Source organism: Leptosomus discolor, chromosome 5 (genome assembly GCF_034619465.1).
Source record: "Leptosomus discolor isolate bLepDis1 chromosome 5, bLepDis1.hap2, whole genome shotgun sequence".
NCBI classification, from domain to species: Eukaryota; Metazoa; Chordata; class Aves; order Leptosomiformes; family Leptosomidae; genus Leptosomus; species Leptosomus discolor.
In genome coordinates, this window is record NC_141395.1 from 7,139,221 (window position 1) to 7,161,057 (window position 21,837).

Below are 21,837 nucleotides of genomic sequence, written 5' to 3' on the forward strand. Positions count from 1 at the left end.
TAACAACAGACATCACTATGACTAAATGCAGCACCTACAGAGAATGCTGCTCAAATAGCTAATCCTCTAAATATTTCCTCATAAGACACATGCTTGCTTTCTGTAAGAAGATAAAGATCTAGAAGAATGTGCATTTCTATGTGCTAACGCCTCAGGGGAAGTCTTACCTCGCTTTAAATAAGCTGCTTTGATGGCCAGTTTGACCCATTCAGAAATAACTTTTTTGATGGCTGTTTACCTTTGATTCTGTTGCCAGAAAAACACAGAGAACAGCAATGTCTGAACAGTTGTCTTGTGATCCAATTTCATTTCATAAGTCTTTTAACATCCAGGAAGGAAGAACTGTGGCCAAATTTTCTTACGCTGAATAGATTTTGGAAAAAAAAGGAAAGGGAAAGATAGGGAATAAATCAATGTTCTTCAAGCACTGCTATGACAGCCATATGTAAAAATCCTATAGTCAAACAAGAAATGGAGGGCAGGCCCTTTAGGAGCTCTGTTTCTGTGCTTACAGCTCCCCTGGCAGCCGCAGCTGTAATTAAGAGTGTCACTGCACACCCAAGGAGTTGTGTAGAAATGTCAGAGAGAGGTCCAGAGGAGAACCCAGCCAGGATTTCGGGGCTAAATTTAGAAGCTATTTAGCTTTGAGATAGCAGAAAACCAAAGGTGACAGTGGCTTTGAAGAGTCCTGAAGTGGGGACATGAGGGTAGGACAGCCCCGTCTGCAGCTGGCAACACTTGTCAGCTCCCAGTGATCCAAACCCAGCCTTAATTCCCATGCCAGGGGATGGGATAGGCAGAAAATAAGTTGAATTTTTAGCTGAAATGTTTTCCTCAAGCAGTCCTTGAAAAGCTTTGTCCTAGTAAGTCATATAGTCTTTTTTTTTTTTCTGTAATAAAAAGGCCCCAGAGAGAGATACTGCAGAGGCATAGGGGAAACCACAGAAAGAAACACAGTATTGTCATTTTTAATTAAACCCAAATGCCAAAAGAAGGGTAGGGTAGTCCGAGCATGGAGTCTACATGTTATCATTAACCAACAGTGCCAAGACCACCTACTACTCCCACACTTTTACGGAGGAGGCAGCACCCTGAGGTTGTCACACATGGGTCTGGAGCTGGGAAGACTACGGCCTAGGCAGGGTTGCCCATTTTCCTTGTAAAAGAAATGAGGCTGTCAAGAACGAGGCCTCGAGAAATGAGGCCTCATCCATAAGCTGTTTGTAGGATGCTGCTTATGGAAGTACAGAAACCACTTAAAATTAAAACTAGTTGGATTCTGGAATTAATGGTTTGTGCTAAAAAAAGAAATTTCAGTATACAATTTCATTTAGACTAAGAATGAAATTAAATACTTAGGAATGTTTTCAAAAACACAGGTGAAACTTCTGTTCAGAAAAGTTTCCATTTCTGAAGATTTTCAAAACAAAATCAGGGATTTCTGCAACAATTTCATTCTTCAAATTAAAATTTACCAGATGTGGAAAAACATATACCACAGTAATTGCCAGAATACACACACTTTCAAAAATAAACAGGCATTTATTCAATGTAGCCTTTCCAACTTTTTTTTTTTTCCCCCCAAGTTGTTACCTTGTAGGTAAGGTAAGTTCGCTATCAATCCAGGATAGACTTGGCTCAGTTTCTTTAACCGATTAAGCTCTGCTTATAATTTTTTTGAGCTACACAAATATAATTTTGCAGAACAATTATTAAAATCTAGTGATTAAAAGCTACCTGAAAATAGCTCATTTTCTCCTAAAATGACAGTGCAGGGATTCACATGCCGCAGGGTTTCAGAGCAGGTCCTTGTGTTAACTCACAGGTAGGTCATGCAATGTCTGTCAAGCTGATGGCCAGGATTTTCATGTAAGGGAGTGCAAACCCCAGAGGAACACCCCCAGTAGAAATACAGCACTGCTTTGGACTGACCTTTCAGAAAAATCAAACTTCATGAGACTTGATACTACCTGGTTTTCAGCAGTAGGAGCTAAAATTCCATGACCTTTGCATAATGTCCTAAATTGCTCAACGTTGGGGATATGGCTGATCAGGGCAGAAGCAGCACTGTCACTGATGGCACACGCTGCCCTCAGAGCAGGGAACAGCCCTCCAGCAACCACAAAAACTATGAGTTTTCACACCACCAAAATAATTTTAACTCCTCCTCGTGCGTCTGTTTGCTAAACCAGCCCGTTCAGATTAAAGCTGACATTTTCAAGAAGCGACCTTGCTAGCAGCAGTGTTACATCGACCTGACTGGGAGGAACCAAGTGACACCCCTGCATCAGCAGGTGCCGAGGAACCTCTGAGCAACCCCAGTCCTCTTTGATTTGTCCACCCACCACTAAACCACGTACAACACAACACTACACTATTCAGAATAAGGAGGTGTATGAGCATCCCTGCCGTGCCCTTCATAAATTTGGAGATAATTAAAGCTTTTTAAGGTGACTGTAGGTCGAAGCTAACCGTTGTTTGATTTAAAGCCAGGATCTATTTGTCTGTTGTGTCTTTCTTCCAGGTTCCTGTTATTGCGAGCACAGCAGAATCTGAATAGTATAGGTACTCTTCATAAATTCCTGCTTTCCATAAATTGCTTTCCATAAATTGCCCATCGGATCAAAAGCAGAACCTCTGTGCAAGAGCACAGAAATCTCCAGTCTTTGATTTGGAACAGATGAGGCACCCTATGTTCCTCCAAGATTAAAAAAAAAAAAAACAAAAAAAACAAAAAAACCCAAAAACCCCACAAACTGTTGGCACAGGACACAGAAAAGAGAGGCAAAGGAACTACATGAAATAATTCAAAATAAAGGAGGTGGAAATGCAAAAATAGTACAAAGAACTCAAATGACAGGTTGAGAAGCGGATGAACAGCAATTAAGAGGATAATTTTTTGTCCAAAGAGGATACTCCCAACACCAGCCAGAGAATGGAAACCCTCTGGACTAGTGGTGAGCTGAACGCAATATAAGCCAGTCTTCTGATGGGAAGACAAATTGAGGCAAATTATCAATTACATTTTTGTAATGTAGTTAGAGACAGATACCTCTATCCAGAATTTCGTAAGTGCATTTCCAAATTAAAGGAAGGAAAAGAACGGTGAACAAAATCCAGAAAAAAAAATAGAATTAGCTCAATTTGGAAACTACAGGTCACTTATTTCTTAAGCTTAATGAATAGGCAATCAAGGAAAATGATGAAACCAATAAATAAAGCAGTAGACTAACCACAAAAGCCAGTCATTATAAAGCAAGCTACACTGTGTTTTTTCTGGACATCAGAGAAAAGGTTTGGTATAGAGAGGAACAAAATTCAGAAAAGCCTGGGATTTGTATTTTTAAGCTTGTCATATCTAATGATCATGAGCTAACCCAAGATTAAACTGCAGTGAGGATAGGCAACTTAGTCAAGGTGTGACCTGTGTACCCACTACAGTTGACCCAGCGTATTCACACAAGCTGTGCTGGGTCAGGGCATAGGTCCCTCCAGCCCAGGTCTCGGGTCCTGACAGAAGAAACCGTAGACACCAGGCAAGCTAGTATAAGGCACAGCTGGAATGCTTTTGTCTTCACTGGTTTTGGACCTTGGGACAAGGTATGTGGTAATTATACCAATAGGGAGAAAGTCCATTTGCTGTTGAGAAGGTATGCTTAAAGGGTTAATACATTTGCAGATAACAGGCTTAGGAGAGTTGGAGTCTAGACTGCTGACATACATAGATGAATAGATTTTAATGGGGTTTTGGTTTGCTTCCCCCCCTCCCAAGTTGCAAATGCAGAACTGCTCACAAAACTCAGTGTAAGATCAGGGCCTCAGACCGTGAAGCCCTCCGAGCAGTGATTAATTTCTACATTAGACTCAAATTCACAGTACATTCATTTGATAACTATGATACACTCACATAATAAGTCACATTGACATGAGTGAACTAAACCCTACTGAAGTGGTAAATTCAAAGCCAGGTTTCAGCCAGGGAAAGTGAAAATCATTGCTGTGAGAAGGCAAGAGCCCAGAGTTTGCTCTCTAAAAAAGCTTCAAACTGACCTATTCTATTCTATTCTATACCAGTTTTATTATCCTATACCTTCTATTCATTGCATTATTAAGTCTGGGACAAACTTAAATCTACTTCTAAGGCAAAGTTTGCATCCTTACATCTGTCTTTCTACATTTTATAAAAGTTCTTCAAAAGGCCCCAGCAAAGAATTGAGGTCTAAGTCTTACAACTTCTCACTTCTGTCTGTCCTGGTTCAAGGGAAAGGAAGGAAAAGCACTGTCCTGCAAAGGGAAAAGAGCAGGAAACAAAGAAAGAAATAAGAGGAACACACTTACCCGCACATAAAGCAAGAACAATGCCTAGGTATCACAGTGATTGACATTCAATATACAAGGCAATGGCTTAATTAGTCATAAATATGGGCAGCTAGCAAATGTTAAAAGGTCATCTGATACTAATTGTGAACAAGACAAACTGAGCTGCTTAAAAAAAACCTGTCATGAATAATTTCTCAGGGCTTAGCAATTCTGCATGCTTCTGTAATTTGCTCTTCTCTATTATGGTTGAATAACATTCTGCTAATTATTAATTGGATAATGATTTGTTTCTATCACTAATTTAATAATGTCTTCAGAAATGCATTTTGAAAGCTCCCAGCTCTAGACACCATAAATATCAGGTTTATTGTGCTGGGTTGACCCTGGCTGGATGTCAGGTGCCCACCAAAGCCGCTCTGTCACTCCCCTCCTCAGCTGGACGGGGAGAGAAAATATAACAAAAGCCTCATGGGCTGAGATAAGGACAGGGAGATCACTCAGCAATTACCGTCCCAGGCAAAACAGATTTGACTTGGGAAAATTAGTTTATTACCTATCAAATCAGAGTAGGATAATGAGAAATAAACCCAAATCTTAAAAACATCTTCCCCTCACACCTGCCTTCATCCTGGGCTTAACTTAACCAAGTTCTCCACCTCCTCCCCCAGAGCGGTGCAGGGGGATGGGGAATGGGGGTTGTGGTCAGTTCATCACATGTTATTTTTGCTGCTCCTTCCTCTTCAGGGGGAAGACTCTTCACACTCTTCCCCTGCTCCAGCATAGGGTCCCTCCCACGGGAGACAGCCCTCCACGAACCTCTCCAACGTGAGTCCTTCCCACGGGCTGCTTTTCTTCATAAACTGCTCCAGCGAGGGTCCCTCCCACGGGGTGCAGACCTTCAGGAACAGACTGCTCCAGCATGGGCTCCTCTCTCCACGGGGCTACAGGTCCAGCCAGGAGCAAATGTGGGCTTGCCACGGGGTCACATCCTCCTTCAGGCACCCACCTTCTCTGGCATGTGGTCCTCCATGGGGTGTAGGCAGGTATCTGCTCCAGTGTTAACCTCCATGGGCTGCAGGGGGACAGCCTGCCTCACCATTGTCTTCACCACGGGCTGCGGGGGAATTTCTGCTCCGGTGCCTGGAGCAACTCCTCCCCCTCCTTCTTCACTGACCTTGGTGTCTGCAGAGTTGTTTCTCTCACATATTCTCACTCCTCTCTCTGGCTGCAGCTCCACAGGATTTTCCCTCCTTCTTAAATACGTTATCACAGAGGTGCTACCACCGTTGCTGATGGGCTTGGCCTTGGCCAGTGGCAGGTCTGAGCTGGCTGGCATTGGCTCTACCTGACACGGTGGAAGCTCCTAGCAGCTTTTGACAGAAGCCACCACTGGAGCTCCCTCTGCTACCAAAACCCTGCCACGCAAACCCAATACACTTATCTTCACTTAACTGCTCTGGTTGGAAGGCAGGTCCCGAATGATGTAAGCAGAGCCCATGGAGCTTTCTGCCCACTTTTGGGCACTCTACACCCAAAGTCACTGAAATATACATGTCCTCTGGAGACTGAAGCAACACTGGTTTCCAACTCGCCTTGCAGGGAGCAGAAGGTGTTCCAACACTGGGTAGAAATTAGGAGCTTATACATCCTGGGTATTAAACAGGGGTCTAGCAGGAGATCAACAGTTCACCCTTAGGGGAACTCTTACGGGACATCCAGAAGGTGGAAACATCTCACCCTTCCTTTACATCCCACTTCTAAACCTGAAGGTCTTCAGAGCACTCTGTAAATGGCAGGAGGAAGGGCATACGATAGGGCCCTGCCATACAGTACTGATCACCGGCCTGTGGTGTGGGTCCTGTGCCAGGGCCGTGTTGCAATCATTTCTGCTCAGAGAAAAAGCTGAAGGCTGAAGACAAGAAAGCCAACAATAATCCCCTTGGGCTACCACTCCCTACTACCTCCCTAAGAGAAGCTGGACCATTAAAAACGCCACATAAATATCACTGACAGAAAACAGGCTTCAAGGTTATTCAGAAAAGACCCACGCACAGGCAACCTCCTCTTTTTAATAGTGATAAAACCCCTGAGTTTTTCAGAAGAGCAAGTCACAGCACAGGCAAACCCACCTTTCAAAACCCAACAGCTCCCTTTTTGCAAAAGAAAAGGTAATGTTGTGGGGGAAAGGTATAGCATTCCTCCTTCATGGGCCACAGAGGCATAATCAATTGGTACAACAGCACATTGTAGAAACACAAACCACGGAAAGCTGCTTTATGAATCTGTGCAGCCAGCTGGAACAGCCATCAACAGCTGCGAAAGGAATTCACTCTAGGACTGAATCACTTCATTAGGGTGGGGGTTTTTTCCTTTTATTACATGTAGCTCAGGCTGCTCATCCTCATCCTGAAGACCCTCCACAGAGCAGCCCCACTTCTTTCTCTGCTCCTTTATATACTCGGGAACATCAATGGTTCCCACTGTACTATTTAATTTCCTCCCGAGACATCATTTTTCCCTCTCCCATCATATCGCTCACCAGCAGTCTTCCAACCGACTACACCACATTGTCCTAAGCTTTTTGACTGTGAGTCAGACAGCATTTGTAGTTTGGGGGCAGCATGGGCACAGAATTTGCCCCCAAGATAAGAGCTTTTGTCTGTAATTTGATTTAGCGTAATGATTGCAATGAACTGCAAATCTTGGAAACTGGGAGAAAATATCCAGATGGAATGACATTTCCTGCTTGCTTTACTTCTAATTCTGCCCTCTTTCTCTTTGAAATATAAGTGTACAGAATCACAGCCCAGAGCCCCAGCAAGCAGTGACATTGGAACATACGCTGTGTATCAATTTGAGCTTGAGACCGGCACAAAATTGCAAGGAGGAGACCACTGGCTGCTGAAATCACATGTACTTAGCATGAGCGACAGCAGGTGACATCACAGGGGTTTTGTAATTAAGTATGATTATCTCAAGAAAATTCCTGGTTCCCCCCCTGAAAACAATCATACAAGCCACCAAATTTAGTGGAAAGAAATAAAAATTTCTAAACAAGTAAAGGATGAAGTAGGAGATATCTTCAAACAAAATATGACTGAAATATACCTTCTCCCAAGCTTATACTTTTATGCGATTTTCAGACAAACAAAAGAAATCCACCTGGTATCCTGACAGCATAGCCAACTTCAGCCCTCTTCTATTTCACTTCCATTGGAGAAATACAAGCAGACCCTTACATTCAGCAGTATGAGTGATAAGGAGATATTCGAAGAACAGTGTTCAACACTCACAGCAACCTTGGGAAAGCTATTCCAGCAAGTAAACAGCTGCACCTCTGACAGGCTCCAAAATGAACCGCTGAGCGGGTAACTCTGCTCAGCATTGGGGCTATTTACACGTGTTGTGCACTTTTTCAAACCTCCTTACCCGAACTGCTACAGCGAGATGGTTCCACCAGTCTGCCAGTCTTATCGTAACAGGCAATAGCTCGCAGTTGTACACCCTCGCCACACTCCTTGGCTCCTCCATGGGACCGCGTTCCCAACTGCGGCTCAGATGTACCTCCTCCAATAATGCAGTCGGACCAATTTCCATGGGGCTGGGAGGTAAACACCTCACAGGGGCACAGCTCTGTTTCAACTTGAGGATAAACTTCTGTATTCTGGCATTTGTCTCGCTTTCTGCTTCGCCCTGTTCCAACCACAGAAATCTGTTCGTTAGCTTAACATCTGCTACTTTTGATAACAACACGTCATATTATTTATACTTGCATGAATTCAACACATTAGAATCAAGACAATCTGAATGTTAATATCCAGGAACATTTCTGAAGCATCTATTAGCTGCTGCCAGTGCTCTGGAGTGCAAGGACAACATATTTATCTCCAGGGGCAACCACAGAACTTGGAAATACTGTTTTGATGGGTAGGGCAAGGAGCAAAATGCAAAGTCTTAACTCTACTAGCGGTCTGCCCAGAAAACGCTTTGTAATTTTATATAATATCATCTTTCTCTAATTATATGATGAAAATAAATTGATTGTTTTGTCTCTATGTGCTCACAATCAATGGTTGCCAGGACAACTTCCAGAGGACTCTACAGTAGCCACCACTTCTTTGAGGCTACTTTACAAATTAGTTAAAGATGCACTCTGCACACAAACTGTACTTTGAAGAAAACAGAAAAGATAATCCTTGGTAAATTATTAGGGCTGGAAAGCATTTCAATGGTTATACTTGTTTTTTTGTTTTCTTTTGCTCTATTCCTTCATCGGGTTTTAAAAGAAGCCTCTTTCAGTAGCTTCAGGAAGCAGCAGCATTCAAATAAACCTGTGGCACAGCTCTCTGCAACTGCACTCTCCATGCCCTTTTCCTGGAGGACTTCTAGGCATAAGAAGAGGTCCCCAGTACAAGGAGAGATAATGTAAAGAAGAGAATTCATGCTCCCAGCATCCCTACAGCTGCTCCAGGGAACAAAGGTCTGTATACAGCCTCTGAAGATAAAATCAAGGCTTTTCCTGGCATGGGCTAACCAATGTGATGCGGAGCAATGTTTATGCTGTCTGAGCTCAGGAATGTCTTTGCACTGGGCATCTGCGCAGAAGGGGAAAATTCATCTTCACTAACAAACTGTACCCCATCCTCAAAATGTCCCTAGAGGATCTTGGACGCACTAAAAATACTTCTGCAAAAAGTTTTTAAAGCTTTGATCCCAAAAGAAATGTTTTCTCATCGGTATTGCACACAAATAAGATACTAAAAACAACAACCACAAAAAAAGTTATATAACCCAACAACCCTCTTCCCGGTCTGGAACCAAGAGTCATTTCACCACACGTCAGTAGGAGCACAAGCTGGCTGTCATCAATACCTGCTTGCATACAAACACGCACTTCCAAAGAGAAGGGCACCAATTGCAGACCCTTAATATCACTGTCCTTCAAGCCCCAGCTCTTTCAAAACTGTATTTCCAGAGTTCTGGGGAATGTAAAGTTTGCCAGCACAAAGGAATAATAAGCACAAAGAAATCAAATGTTGCCAATATTTTAATATTTTTATATTTTATATATATATATATTTTTATATATATCTATTTTAATATATATAAGTTTATAAGCAAATTCAGGTAAGGTATAAGAGGTACAACTCCACATACTTAAAGGAAAGACTTTTAAAAGGCTTTAAATAGACTTGGAGCTCTCTAGCGGCCTTTCCAGCATTTTATGTTTGACGAGCTGACAGAAACCACAAACTCACTGTACACGTACAGCTGTATGTTCTGCATTGCATTAGTAAACATGGGAATTTGGGACTTGCCCATGTTTTGCCATTATTACATGAAACCCATCAGACACAGGTAAGGATGCTAATAATCTCACACTTATACAACGCTTTTTTTCCAACTTGCCCTGCCATCTGTTTTGTAGGAATCTTCCCTCTAATTAAGTTGCTATGAAAGCCCTATTTTGAGGGCAAAAGTGACATTCATCCCATACTCTTCACAAAGAAATAGTCACAAAGATGGTGATATTTTTATCATCTTTATAGACTGCTGTAAAAATTGGTATTTAAAATACCACCTAGAACATTTTCAAGGGCATAAATCCTTCAATTAAATAGTATTTTCTTTTTTAAATTAAATTTCTCACACTAATAAATATTATATACATTAGATATTATCAGGTAGTACATACTGTACACAAAAATGATATGAAACAATAAAAATACACCTTCTACAGAAAATGCATTGTATCCATAGTACAGTGAACTGACTGTATTAATTATCTGAAGACTTGCCTAAAAACTGTGTTTTCATTATAACAACTTTGAAGTTTGATATGTTCTGTAATAAGTCTTTCACTTCTTAAGCAATGACTAATTTTATATGTAGAGTCTATGATTACTTACAAAGTAAAATGAATAATACTATTAAAAACTGAGTGGGAGGCAAGCAAATACTTAGCAAACAATTAGCAGATTCCCACTAAATGACATTGTTAATGAACTCCTATAATGAAGCTGAAGCATTCACTTGAGCATAGACACACAGTGTTGAACAAGGAGGCACAATTCATGCACACTTACAGAATGGTAAAACACAAATGGAGTCTTAACAGCATGAAGGACTTCCCAAACCGCACTTCCCTTACATCTTTGGACTGAGTTCACACGGTTGAGATTTTTTTCAAGACTTTTGGCCAGCTCCCGATTTTTATGTAGTTTTACGCAAAAGACAGGTCAAACACTAATCTCATCGACTTCCCCTTTTGTACTGCGGTGAAACCAAAACTGATGTCTGATTTGGTCCTTCCTCACTGTTCCCTATGGTATTGTGCTGTCCCCACCCCAGAACCACCTGGGACACTGGCAGCACGTTCAACACTTGCTTTTCAGGACGCCTTTGCCGGGAGCAGGCTGAGACCATGAGCTTCCTGGCAGGAGGAAGGGAACCCTGCAAGGTCTCATGGGAGAGCCAGATGGTGTCTGGTCACAAACACAGTGTGGGTGAGGAGAGAAGACATCAAAACCTGAACATCAGAAACCATTTTTGGTCCACTTGCTTTAATGGATCTATGTCTGAAGTAGAACAGAATAAGAAAGGGGGTAGATAGACCATATTGTTTTGTAACTGTCACAGATCTTCATAAATAAAATTCAGATGTAAAACTACCTGGAAGTATACATTCACTTAATTCTTATATATTTCCTACGATACCGGGCATCTATTATTCTGATAGGGATTGAGGATTTCTACTACTATAAACATACAGGCATTGATATAGAGAACATTTTAGAATATGCTCTTTGGCAGAAACAATAGAGCATTGTATAACAATGATTTTTATGTAAAAGAGAAATCTTTATCCTTTAATGAGCCATACTGACGAATGGCAGCTTGAAGCCATTATGTCTGTATACTGTAATTGCTAGTTGCTAAACACTTGGATCATTCCAGCAGCAACAAACTGAATAACGAGATAGCCATACAGCCAGGTACAAGTGAGTCTAGAAGAAAGGAGCAGTGGTAGCCACCATACTTTGCTGCCATTCTATTCCCAGTCATTATCGCAGCAGATATTTTTACAGCAATATTAGTATTCTACTCCATAGTAGAAGTCTTTGAAGTTTCACCTCTATTATCAGAGCAAACTCAAGCCAGCTATACCATAGCTCTCAAATACAACACAGAAATATGAAAAGATGTGAGTGTTCAGGATAACAATAACAGTAAATTTCTTGTAAACCTTCTGAAAACAGTATAATTCATTTTGATTCGATTCGGCTATGTGTGTGTGGGAGGAGGAAGACAACTCCTAACAAAACAAGCAGCTCCAAACTATTAATGTCAGAGTTTTAAAGCTTTTCAGTTTGGTCAGCATTCAAATAACATAACAAACCACAACAGCAAGTATGGGAGACTGCTCCATGAAACAGTTTGAACTAGAGTGTATAATGAATACATATACAAGATCAAACAAAACTGTTTTAATTGATACTGTTTTTTCTCTATTCATGGTATTAACTTGCCCTGTTAAACTACAGGATACTGCTGAGCACAAAACTCCCAGCTTTAAACTTCATCCAGACTTCAAGAGCCTTAAATGGAGAATCACACTGATTTTTATTCTTGTAGACACATTTGCTCCATGCTTCCCAGATTAATATGTCAGATAAACTTGCGCAATGCAAAGTCACTATTTTACTTGGTTTCTGTCTAAAAAATGGCTTTCCAACACCAAGTTTTTCTGCACTATTCTCATACCAAAATGGGTGTGCATAAAACAGGCAATGATCAGATCAAAAATCAACTAAGGACCAAAACCCCAACATCAGCCCACCGACATCTGAGAAACATTATTCCCAAGCATCAGATAAATACTATAAAAGATTATACCTGTGAGTGATCGTCTCCTAATTCTAGTTGATTCACAGTCAAATGAGCATGCTGTAAATTTAGACCAGGGGGTAAATGTGCAGTCATCTTTGCAGGGAATGAGACACTCCTGTACAACAGACGGCATAGCTCCTGCCCACCGCACACAGTCACCGACATCGGCAGAGTCGTTGTGCTCTGACAGGCACGTAACAGCTGAAACGTAAAGGTACAGAAATCTTTATATTGTTATATATACTGTATTATACTCTATGCAGTCAGTACTTGTGTTCTAAGCGAGATTCACTCGTCTGGGTTAACAGGATAAAGCTGATTTATTTTTAGGTCATTATTCATGCGTCACTCAAAGATGTGCTAGAAGCTTCGTAAAATCATAAAGACACATTCTTACTTGAGCAGTGTGCTATCTAAATGATGATATAAATTCAATATTCTCAAGGAGGCAGTCATTGTAAGGGTTGGAGCAACAGTTTAACCAATGATACACTGTGCAACCAAACAAGAAAACACATAATATTGCAGCTATGTGCCATAAAGCACATTTGGTCGAGGCCGGGATTCCCAAGCTGTGATGCGCACGCTACCCATGGAACTGAAACTGCTTCAAAGTGGGAAAAAATAATCGAAAAATATGAAAGAAAGCTTCCTTCTCCAACACCGCCATCTTTTCCATATTTCAGATGAAGGGAACGGCTGTCGGAGCAGCTTTCCCATACAGAGCAGTGACCACTGCGCTGTCTGTGCAGCAGATGCTACAGCTTAATGCTTCTTGCAGCAAGGTGTGAACACCAGATCTGCCCCCTCCAAACTCAGTTCCTTAAACATTGTGCTACCCTTTGTGCTCTCCTGCTCTCTGGCCATCTGAACCTTCGCGTCTCTTGCATAAATGCAGATGTTGAGGAGGAAGGCCATGAGCGTTCAGCCTGAGGCCACGATAGAAAGGAGCTGCAGCCACCGCACTTTACTAGAAGACTGCTTTTACAGTGCACAACGACTTGCTAAAGGAGCACTACGGAATGGATCAATTAACAGGAAAAAAACCACAAAAACCATCTGCTCTGTAGGTGTGAACTGAGGACGGTGTCACTCTGCCGAGCTCTATCCCATCCGAAGTGCCGTCACACGCGGGTGGAGGCAGAGCCCCTGTGCACGTACCGAGTTTTACCCGCACGCACAGTGCTATCAAGGCTGCAGCCCACGTTCAAACGTGATGCCTTTCTCTGGTCCCCTGCCCAAAGCTTTACCAGGTCTGTCAGGCTGGGCCATGGCAACAGGCACAAGGCTAGGCTGGGGCTGAGGTGAGCGAATCTGGATGCAGATGCCTTTGGGGTCAGGCAAGAGTCAAACGGGGTTTGCAAGAGCACAGAGCTGCACTGTAGATGCACTGAGTTCCCCTCAGTTTTATTTCAGGTCAATGCACTTTTCCTTCAACACCCCTGCCCTTTTTTGGACTGTAATGATTAATTTTTCAGGGTGAATAATGGCACTGTATAGCCATGACAGAAGACAAAAGTATTACTGTATAAATCTGAGCCTCTAATAAAACTTACAAAGTTTAGGTGAATTAATAATAAGTAATTATAATAAACAGAATTACTCGGCATATCATGGAGTCTTTCATTTCATTAATAATAATTAATTCTCACAAAATCTCCAAGATTATAGGCTATTCATATCCTACATTGTAGGTTAACCAAAGCAAAGATAGGTCATGACTTGATTGAAGTAATGAAATCAGGCACAGAGTTAAGAATTGAATTTGCCCCAAGAGTTCAGTCATGTCAGTCACTCTGATTTCAGGCAACTTCACACATTGTATCATAAAGCTACAGAAGATGAAATAATTTAATCCAGATTTTTTTTTTATTTAAGTTTAACAACCTGTGATATTATTTTATGGAGATTCCTAAATAATTCAGGTTGCATATATTTTTCCTTGTTGCCAGCTCTTAATGTAACTAGGAGTGCATGAAGAAAAAGGGAAAAATAACTCTCTGTTTTCTTACAGTTAAAGGATTTACTGGGGTATATTTTTGCAATGAATGCACATGATTTTTGTTTTTTAACTACAGTACTGTATGGAAGCAAGGCACAGGTTGGCAACCACCTGGAAATAAAAAAATATCTTATTAAAATGTAATTAGATTTCTAAGGAAAAAATCAGCATTTTGAAGAGCGTGCAAAAGACAGGCAATTGTTAAAAGTCTCTTTAGACTCAAGTGACAGTAAATCAGCATATTAATAACTACCTCTAAATTGCTGATCCTTGCCTTTCACTTTCAGTCCTTGTGACCCTTCCTATCTCTCAACTCCGACAGTCAGAAACTCAGAGATATTCCCCTTCTCAATTACGAGAGCACGAGGACAGAGGTCACCACTCTGTACAGGAAAGCAGGGTAATTGCCCTCTTCAGGAAGGTTAAACACGTAATAGACTCTGATGCCCAAGGTCTGTGTAGCCTCATTACCTTCAGCAAGGACACCAAAGATTTGGCAACACAAACATGTCCACGTGAAGTATGGCCAAGTGGATGCAAACCATCTTCTCAGCATCGCTACAACTGCTCGCAGCTGCAGGGAAGTGAGCAATATCCTACACTGCCAGCCCCATGAAGCAATATTTGCAACTGTATTAACAAACCATCATGTCGCAAAGTTTACCACTATCTGACAGAAGACCACAATTCAGTCCTGACATTTATTAATGGCAACACAAATGATGAAACTTCTAAATACAGATGTTAAACCAGACGCTTCACGCTGCAATGAGTTATTATCTAATGGTCCGATCTCCTGCACAAATGTCCTTAATTTTAAGCACACAAATAATTCACTGAGTTCGCTGAGCCTATTTAGATGCTAAAAGTGATAGATATATAAGGACATACGAGATCAGGGCAAATATTTGACAGAGATCATGGAGCTTAAAGAAATTAGTGGCAATAGTAAACACAGGTAGAGGGAAGTTATATTAAAACAACAAATAATATAGTGGATTATACACGTAAAAGCATGGAGACAAGGAGTTGAAAAGAAGAAAAAAAAATTTCTCTAGTAAGAGACATAAGACCTAAAGGAGGAGAGGAGGAGGATCTCCTGTGAGATGATTAGGGACAGGCAGGTGATTGAAAATACAGAATTGCTTCTCTTCTCTACTTTAGGATTTTTGTAAGTGCAGATCCTGGTAACTCAATCAAGTCATTCCTGTTATGGCCTCAAAGCCTCAATGTCAGCAAGGTGAGAAGGCGGTGGCCAAAGAGCAAGGAATCCAAAAAGCTTTTTTTGATGCCTAAAATACTGCCCAAAGAGTGAACACTGCTTGCTTCCCACTCTCCTGGGCTTTTGCATTTATCAAAGCCCACGGTGTTACTACTAAGCTGGGGGGGCCCAGGCAAGCACCTCTTTGGTGACCCAACTGGCAGCTCCGTCACTTTGCTAGAAAAGCAGGCACTTCTTGTTTCACATGCACAAACCAAAATGCCGGCGATGAACACCTGGTACCCTTACACACCAAAACCCCACATCTCCTCAGACTGGCCTAAGCAGTACAGCGCATTTTAGTCATATTAAGAGGCAACTCATTTCCAGTCAAGAGTCTGCAAACATCTTCAAAGACGATGCCAATGCATGACTTCTTCAGTTTGAACTGAATCATCTTCAAAAGCCTGGGCTTAATGGGTCTGATCTTTACGGCACGTCAGCCGTCAGAAATGGCACGATTTCTGCTACGTGCTTACAACTATGCTTGAGGTGAGCAGCATGAACTGCTAAAATAAATTAAATAATAAAACAAAAGCCCATTAGGACATTTTAACGGATTGAGAAGGGCCAGACAGGAAGCAGCAGAGCTGACAGATCCACTCCAGTGGTTCGTCCAGGTACTTCCCAGTTAAGTTAGCTTTGACTTTTAAGAGAAAAATGTTTTCAAATACAGGCACTTCTGGATACAGAATGAGACAAATTTGTTCTCAGTGGACCTTCAGGAAAGTTAGTAAAATCATTTATCCTCGACGGTTTCGAACTACTGATTGGTCTGGCTCATGTGTGGTTTATGTTGCATAAAAAATATTTCCCCGTAATCCTCAGTTCTGTCACAACGGTTTTAAATAAACTCATACTGCAAAGCCATTTCTGCTATGTCAACATCTCATTGGTTTTTTTAAGTGGGATACCACCGGAGGGTGAATGCAGTCTATTTGCAGCCCTATACACTGAGAAAAAAAAAAAATCACGTAGTAACGATAAATCCCTCCTAGACCTAACGTGTGATTTCTACCATCTCTGCAGCATTTAAAAAGGACACAAACATATGAACAGAAACAGCTAGTAACAGGACACTGCCAGATAAAGGCTTTCAAATTATAATATTGATTCCCACAAAGAGGGGAAATGCAGGATTTCCTTTTGAACTCCCGCTATTCTTTCTTATTACCACCAGTCAATGCCACCAAACTGGAATTACACACGTGGGACCAAGCTGGGGGATGACAATTTAATGCAGTTCTGTTGCTGTAAAGCAATGGCTGGCACCAAAAAAAAAAGTACACCTTCTCTCGTAACGATACAAATAAGATCACAAACTGAAAGGTAATCAGGTTTAAAATGCTAAAAGAAAGTATATTTTTTCAGGGCAGGGCTGGAATTGTTTGACAAACAGTGTGGACTCACCCGTTAAGGTGCCAGGGAAAGTTAGCAAGTAATACGAGCAATAAAAATAGCTGCAGATGCAATCGCTTTGCTTCAAGGCATGTCAAGTGTTAAATGTACAGCGTGGGGAGGAAATTTCCCTTTCTGCTGGTACCAGGTCCTGTCGGGATACTGAACAAGGACAGCTAATGGGATATTCAGTATGACAGTCTCGTGGCTTCAGGTTTTATATTTACACCCACAAGAGTATATTTGTATGCCATCATCTTAGCATATGGCACGCAGAAGCATATGGAAGCTATATTCTTTAACTACATTTATCTTAAATTAAAAGTAAACAGCAGACACTTCTTCTATAAACTTTTACATGGTGAAATCAAATGTTTGCATGCTGTAAAATTGCAGAGGCACTGAATGCATCCTCAGATGACGTTACAACACCACCAAAGAAGTATGTCAGACTCAAACTGGGGAACTCAAGTGCTCTCAGTAGGCACATGCCTTACTTAAGAGTGCTACAGATGGCCCTAACAAAAGAAGTGTATTAGAAAGAAATATTACAGGCAAAGAATTGCATCCAATAAGGAAAGATAACATAAATATAGTGCCTCTTCAGTACAAATCCAATTACAGACAGTCTTGGTAATCATATTCACTTACCAAAGTTTTAATCAATTCTCCTTTAAAAATGCATTTCAACAGTCTCCAAAGGGTAAAAAGCTGAAAAGTGAGAATATCAACTACCAACCAGTAAAATTATATTGTACCATGGCACTTCAATTTGGGAACCTTAAATTGGTGGTTTCAAAACTCTGGAATTAAATGTCATTAGAACATCTGAAAACAATGACTGATAATTCCAGGAAGGTACACACAGGCCAAACGGTAAAACTAAAGTGTAGTGTAAATCAAATGACTATGTACAGGAACAACAGGATGACCTATGAGGCTAGACAAGAAGTCTAAGGCCCAAGAGATGTAGACACGATGATGTAATAATCTTCTCTGGCTTCAAATTCTAAGAACGTGTGAAAAATCCATGCCAGCATGTAAAGTCACGGGAATTACTTTAATGTAGCTGTTTACCTTCTTTTTGTTCAGAAAAATTCTTATTTTGTGTTGCATAAGTATTCTCATTACACTTCGATGTAACAAGATAACATCATTTCTTACACGTATCACTAATGATAAGTGAAAAAGGAGTTCAGGGATAATATGCTAGAAAAAAAAAAAAGAAGAAAATAACTTCAAGGATCCAGACTTGCTGACTATAAGCACAGTCTTATAACTCATGATGACCTCATTTGTCTTCTGTATTGATGCCCCTTTCATACTTACAAGTTTCTCCAAAATCCCAGGCAGAACATTTATGTTATTCTTGGTATGTTAATGCAATCCCCTAATTACAGAAGGAGACCAGAAACAGACATAATAGAAGACATAAAATAAGGCTTTGCTGATACTCAGGTTTAACTCTAAGGCCTTGATTCTGTGAGGACAAAAGTATACACCTAAGTTCACCACTGTGCCCCTCCACCTTGGATGCAGCAGCACTCCCTGCAATGAAGCGAAGTGCGTTCAAAGTTTGGACTTTCAGAAGCAAACTATTAGATAGCCATTAAAAGTAAGTCTGAGGAAAAGAACAAATGATGCCAGGAAGGACATCGCAGACACAAATCTAGTAAAAATAACAGAGGAAGAGCTGGAACAACTAGTTATGCAGCAGGGAAACTGTCTCTGAGATCACCAGTTTCCCACTTCGTAATTATTAATGATATTGACAGTAGTGCTAAAGGGCTAACAAATGCCACCGAGCAAACAGAGCGCTGAATAAACACAGAGCCCAACCAACGTGCACCACAAACAAACAAGAGGAACCTGAGATGAGGTTGGGAAGCAATAAAGATGGTAAATATCAACTGAAAAGATAAAGGAAAGCAACTGAAATTATTTGCATGAAAAGGGGTCAGGGAAGAATTGGGCAGAAAAGTTGGGTACAGAGCATTTGGATGGAGAAGAAACTGTAACAGGGGAAAGGGGAGAAGTTTGGGATAGAATTCAAAGGGAAGAAAAAAAAGCATGTAAAATTATGAAGATCCTTCTCAAGTTAAAGGTCCATGTTTTAGCTGCTCTTACAGTTGGTTTCTCTCTGCAGCCTTCCCACAATAATACATGTATGTGGGGGAAAAGGCAGGTTATCTAGGTAGGGGAGCCTCACAAGGAGTCCCAGCTGCAGCTTTCTGGGAGCCAGCATGGTGAGAGGTCACCTCCAGCACAGCCACAGCCGTGCCCCCACCGGGGCAGCTGGCCCCACGTGCAAGTGTCTGACTGAATCACAGAGCTCCTGGGCGGCTACATGTCATCAGCATTCACCAGACGGAAAGGGACAAAGAGGTCTGTGCACAAGGTCTGCATACCAGAGGAAGCACCGTCCACTCTTCATGGCTCAGAGCCTCTCGGGCAACACCACAGCACGAGCATGAGAATGGAGCAGTTCATCTGAAACGGATTAAATATGTCCAGGGCTGCATATTAAAAACAGTAAAAATCAGCGCAGGCTGACTTCTGCTATTTGATGCCTCAAACTGGACTCACCTCTGTTCCATTTTAAAATAGCTTCTTAGAGTACTAATTTTCTGTGATACTTATAGTTGAGGTTACAGATTATTTGGTTGAGAATATATGATTTACATCACTGAAAGAATTGAGCTGTACATGTCAACTTTGCCAAGCTCTGTAACTTGATGTTTTAATTCTTCCTCAGCTGCGAACCAAGACTGCCCACTGTTTAAAGAGAAGTAGGAGAGAAATATATTGCTATAAAACCCATTCCTCCTCCCACCCACGCACTGAATGCAGAATATGGGATTGATATGTTAATATCAAGCACCATTTTCATTTTAATACAAGTGTTTTCTTACTGCAAGTGGTTCACACTCTGCCTGGCTAGAAAGACAAAATAATATGATTTTTTAATGTTTCAAATTTACTTTGGCCAGAGAACAACTGCAATCTGAGTGCTTCTACATTATGCAATCAGTCTAAGGAATCTTTTATGATTTCCCCCTTTTTTTCCCTAACTTTATTATAGGTTTTGAATTGCTTTTACTTTCATTTTCTATTAAAAAGAAAATCAATGGACACGCATTAGATGATTAATGATAGAAATTATGCTTCTGCTCCTTTCAGAGAACATAACAAAATACAAAAATACGCTTCCTTTTTCACTCTTTCTGTGGCCCACAATTACTAAAATTACTCGAGTTCAATTTACTTGTAGCACCTATCATCAAGTTATATTTAAGATGAATTATTTATCACACAACTTGAAAATAAAACTAAGACATTCTGTTATATAGACACACATTGAGACCACAGTAAATAAAGAGAATCAGACATGCCAAATAACACAAGAGAGAGAAAATGGAAAACAAACACAACAGTTACAGTATTTCTAGTAAGCCGAGTTGGAAAATCCCTTAGCTGATTAAGCACTGAATTTCTTTTGAAACTCTGTCTCAGTTATACATTCACTGGCCAGCGTTTTTAGCGATAGCTGGGTGAACTTAAAATCTCATGCAGCCTGTTTTATTCCAGCCAGGTCCAGTTTTTGGTAGCACCCCGTGGCCATCTTTCACGACAGCAGTAGAGCGCTCAACACTACAGATAACACACGAGCAAACCCAACCTTAGGAAGGTCTCAGAAGACAGCCCTGAACACTTGTCCAGCCAAATGTCCATTTCAGTTGGAGTTATTTTGGTATCAGGTTTGATAAAATTATCCACTTGCACCATCTTTCAGGTAACTGAGCATTCAAAAACACTGCATTATGTTGGTTTAGGAAAATTACATTTGAAAATCTTGCTCTGGAAGGCAGGGACTCTGCCATTCCACTCCATCTATGCCCTTACAGCGAAGCCTGGATGCTAAATCCAGAACATAACACTAACACATCGACATATTTACAACTCCCCCAACATTGTATTTAAAACATTATGGTCCAAGGTAACATCTAATGATTTTAATTTATCCTTCCTCCTCAGCTCCCCACTTCCCAGCTCTGGCTCTTCTCATTTTGGCATTCAGAACTCCTCACTGGTCTTGGCTGGTCAGGGACCAGCAGCTAAGCCACTGTGGACATATATAGGCCCTTCAGCAACTTTTCAACTCATTCTGATGCCTCCTGCTCTCATCTCCCCATTCTCCTCTTCCCCCAGTTAATTTTCTTGTTAATGCCCAAATCCTGTTCTACGAGGCACATTCCAAAGCTCCAAGTAAGACAGCACAAACTAACCTGCTGTTGCATAAATCTCCTCAGTACAAAAAGGGGTTATGTGGCAGCCTGTTGCACATTGGGGTGGATTCATGGCATCTTCTCCAAAATTCGTATTTGCTCACTGCCTGGCCACACAGGTAACATTCAAGGGAGAATAAACAAGCTTGTCTGAAATTATCAGTTCCTCCCTGACAGTACTGCTCGCTGATTATACCGCCACACCTAAGACATGCAGATTTTGGTGTAAAGTAAGACCAAAATGCGGTCTCCTCTATTTATTTATACTTTTAGTTATCCACGCTTTTCTGGAATTCAGACCACTGTGGCACTTTACAGCATACAGGCTTGTCATCTTTATCAAAGTCCAAAACTGCAATTCAGGAACTAGTAATGGGGAAATTTGGAAACCCTCTCATCACTTTCTACATTTCACTCATAGAAATTGCTGTTAAATTTGTCTAAAGTACCAATTCATTTTGTAGATATTGTCCTGCATAAAACTTTTTACTCCAACTACTACTTTTCTATAGTAAAGCACAGATAAGGATACTAAATGCTTTGAGGTCTGAAGTCTGGCTACTCATCTCCAGCCTAAAACTGATAAAACAACTAAATCTACTTTGACCGAAGCTAATAAAAATGCATACTCAAATAATTCATGTTATCTAAATTAACTATCTTTCAGCCATCGTACATTA

General features: G+C 41.0%; 1 protein-coding gene across 1 annotated transcript in view; it reads right to left on the reverse strand.

Annotated features, from left to right (window-relative positions):
- THSD7B (thrombospondin type 1 domain containing 7B) overlaps window positions 1-21,837 on the reverse strand; it is a 274,844-nt gene that overhangs the window by 94,337 nt on the left and 158,670 nt on the right. Inside the window, exons 12-13 of the mRNA XM_086465473.1 lie at window positions 12,217-12,411; window positions 7,750-8,013 (exon numbers count right to left, since the gene is read on the reverse strand). Coding sequence (XP_086321599.1) covers window positions 7,750-8,013; window positions 12,217-12,411 — 459 coding nt within the window. The remainder of the gene's footprint in view (window positions 1-7,749; window positions 8,014-12,216; window positions 12,412-21,837) is intronic.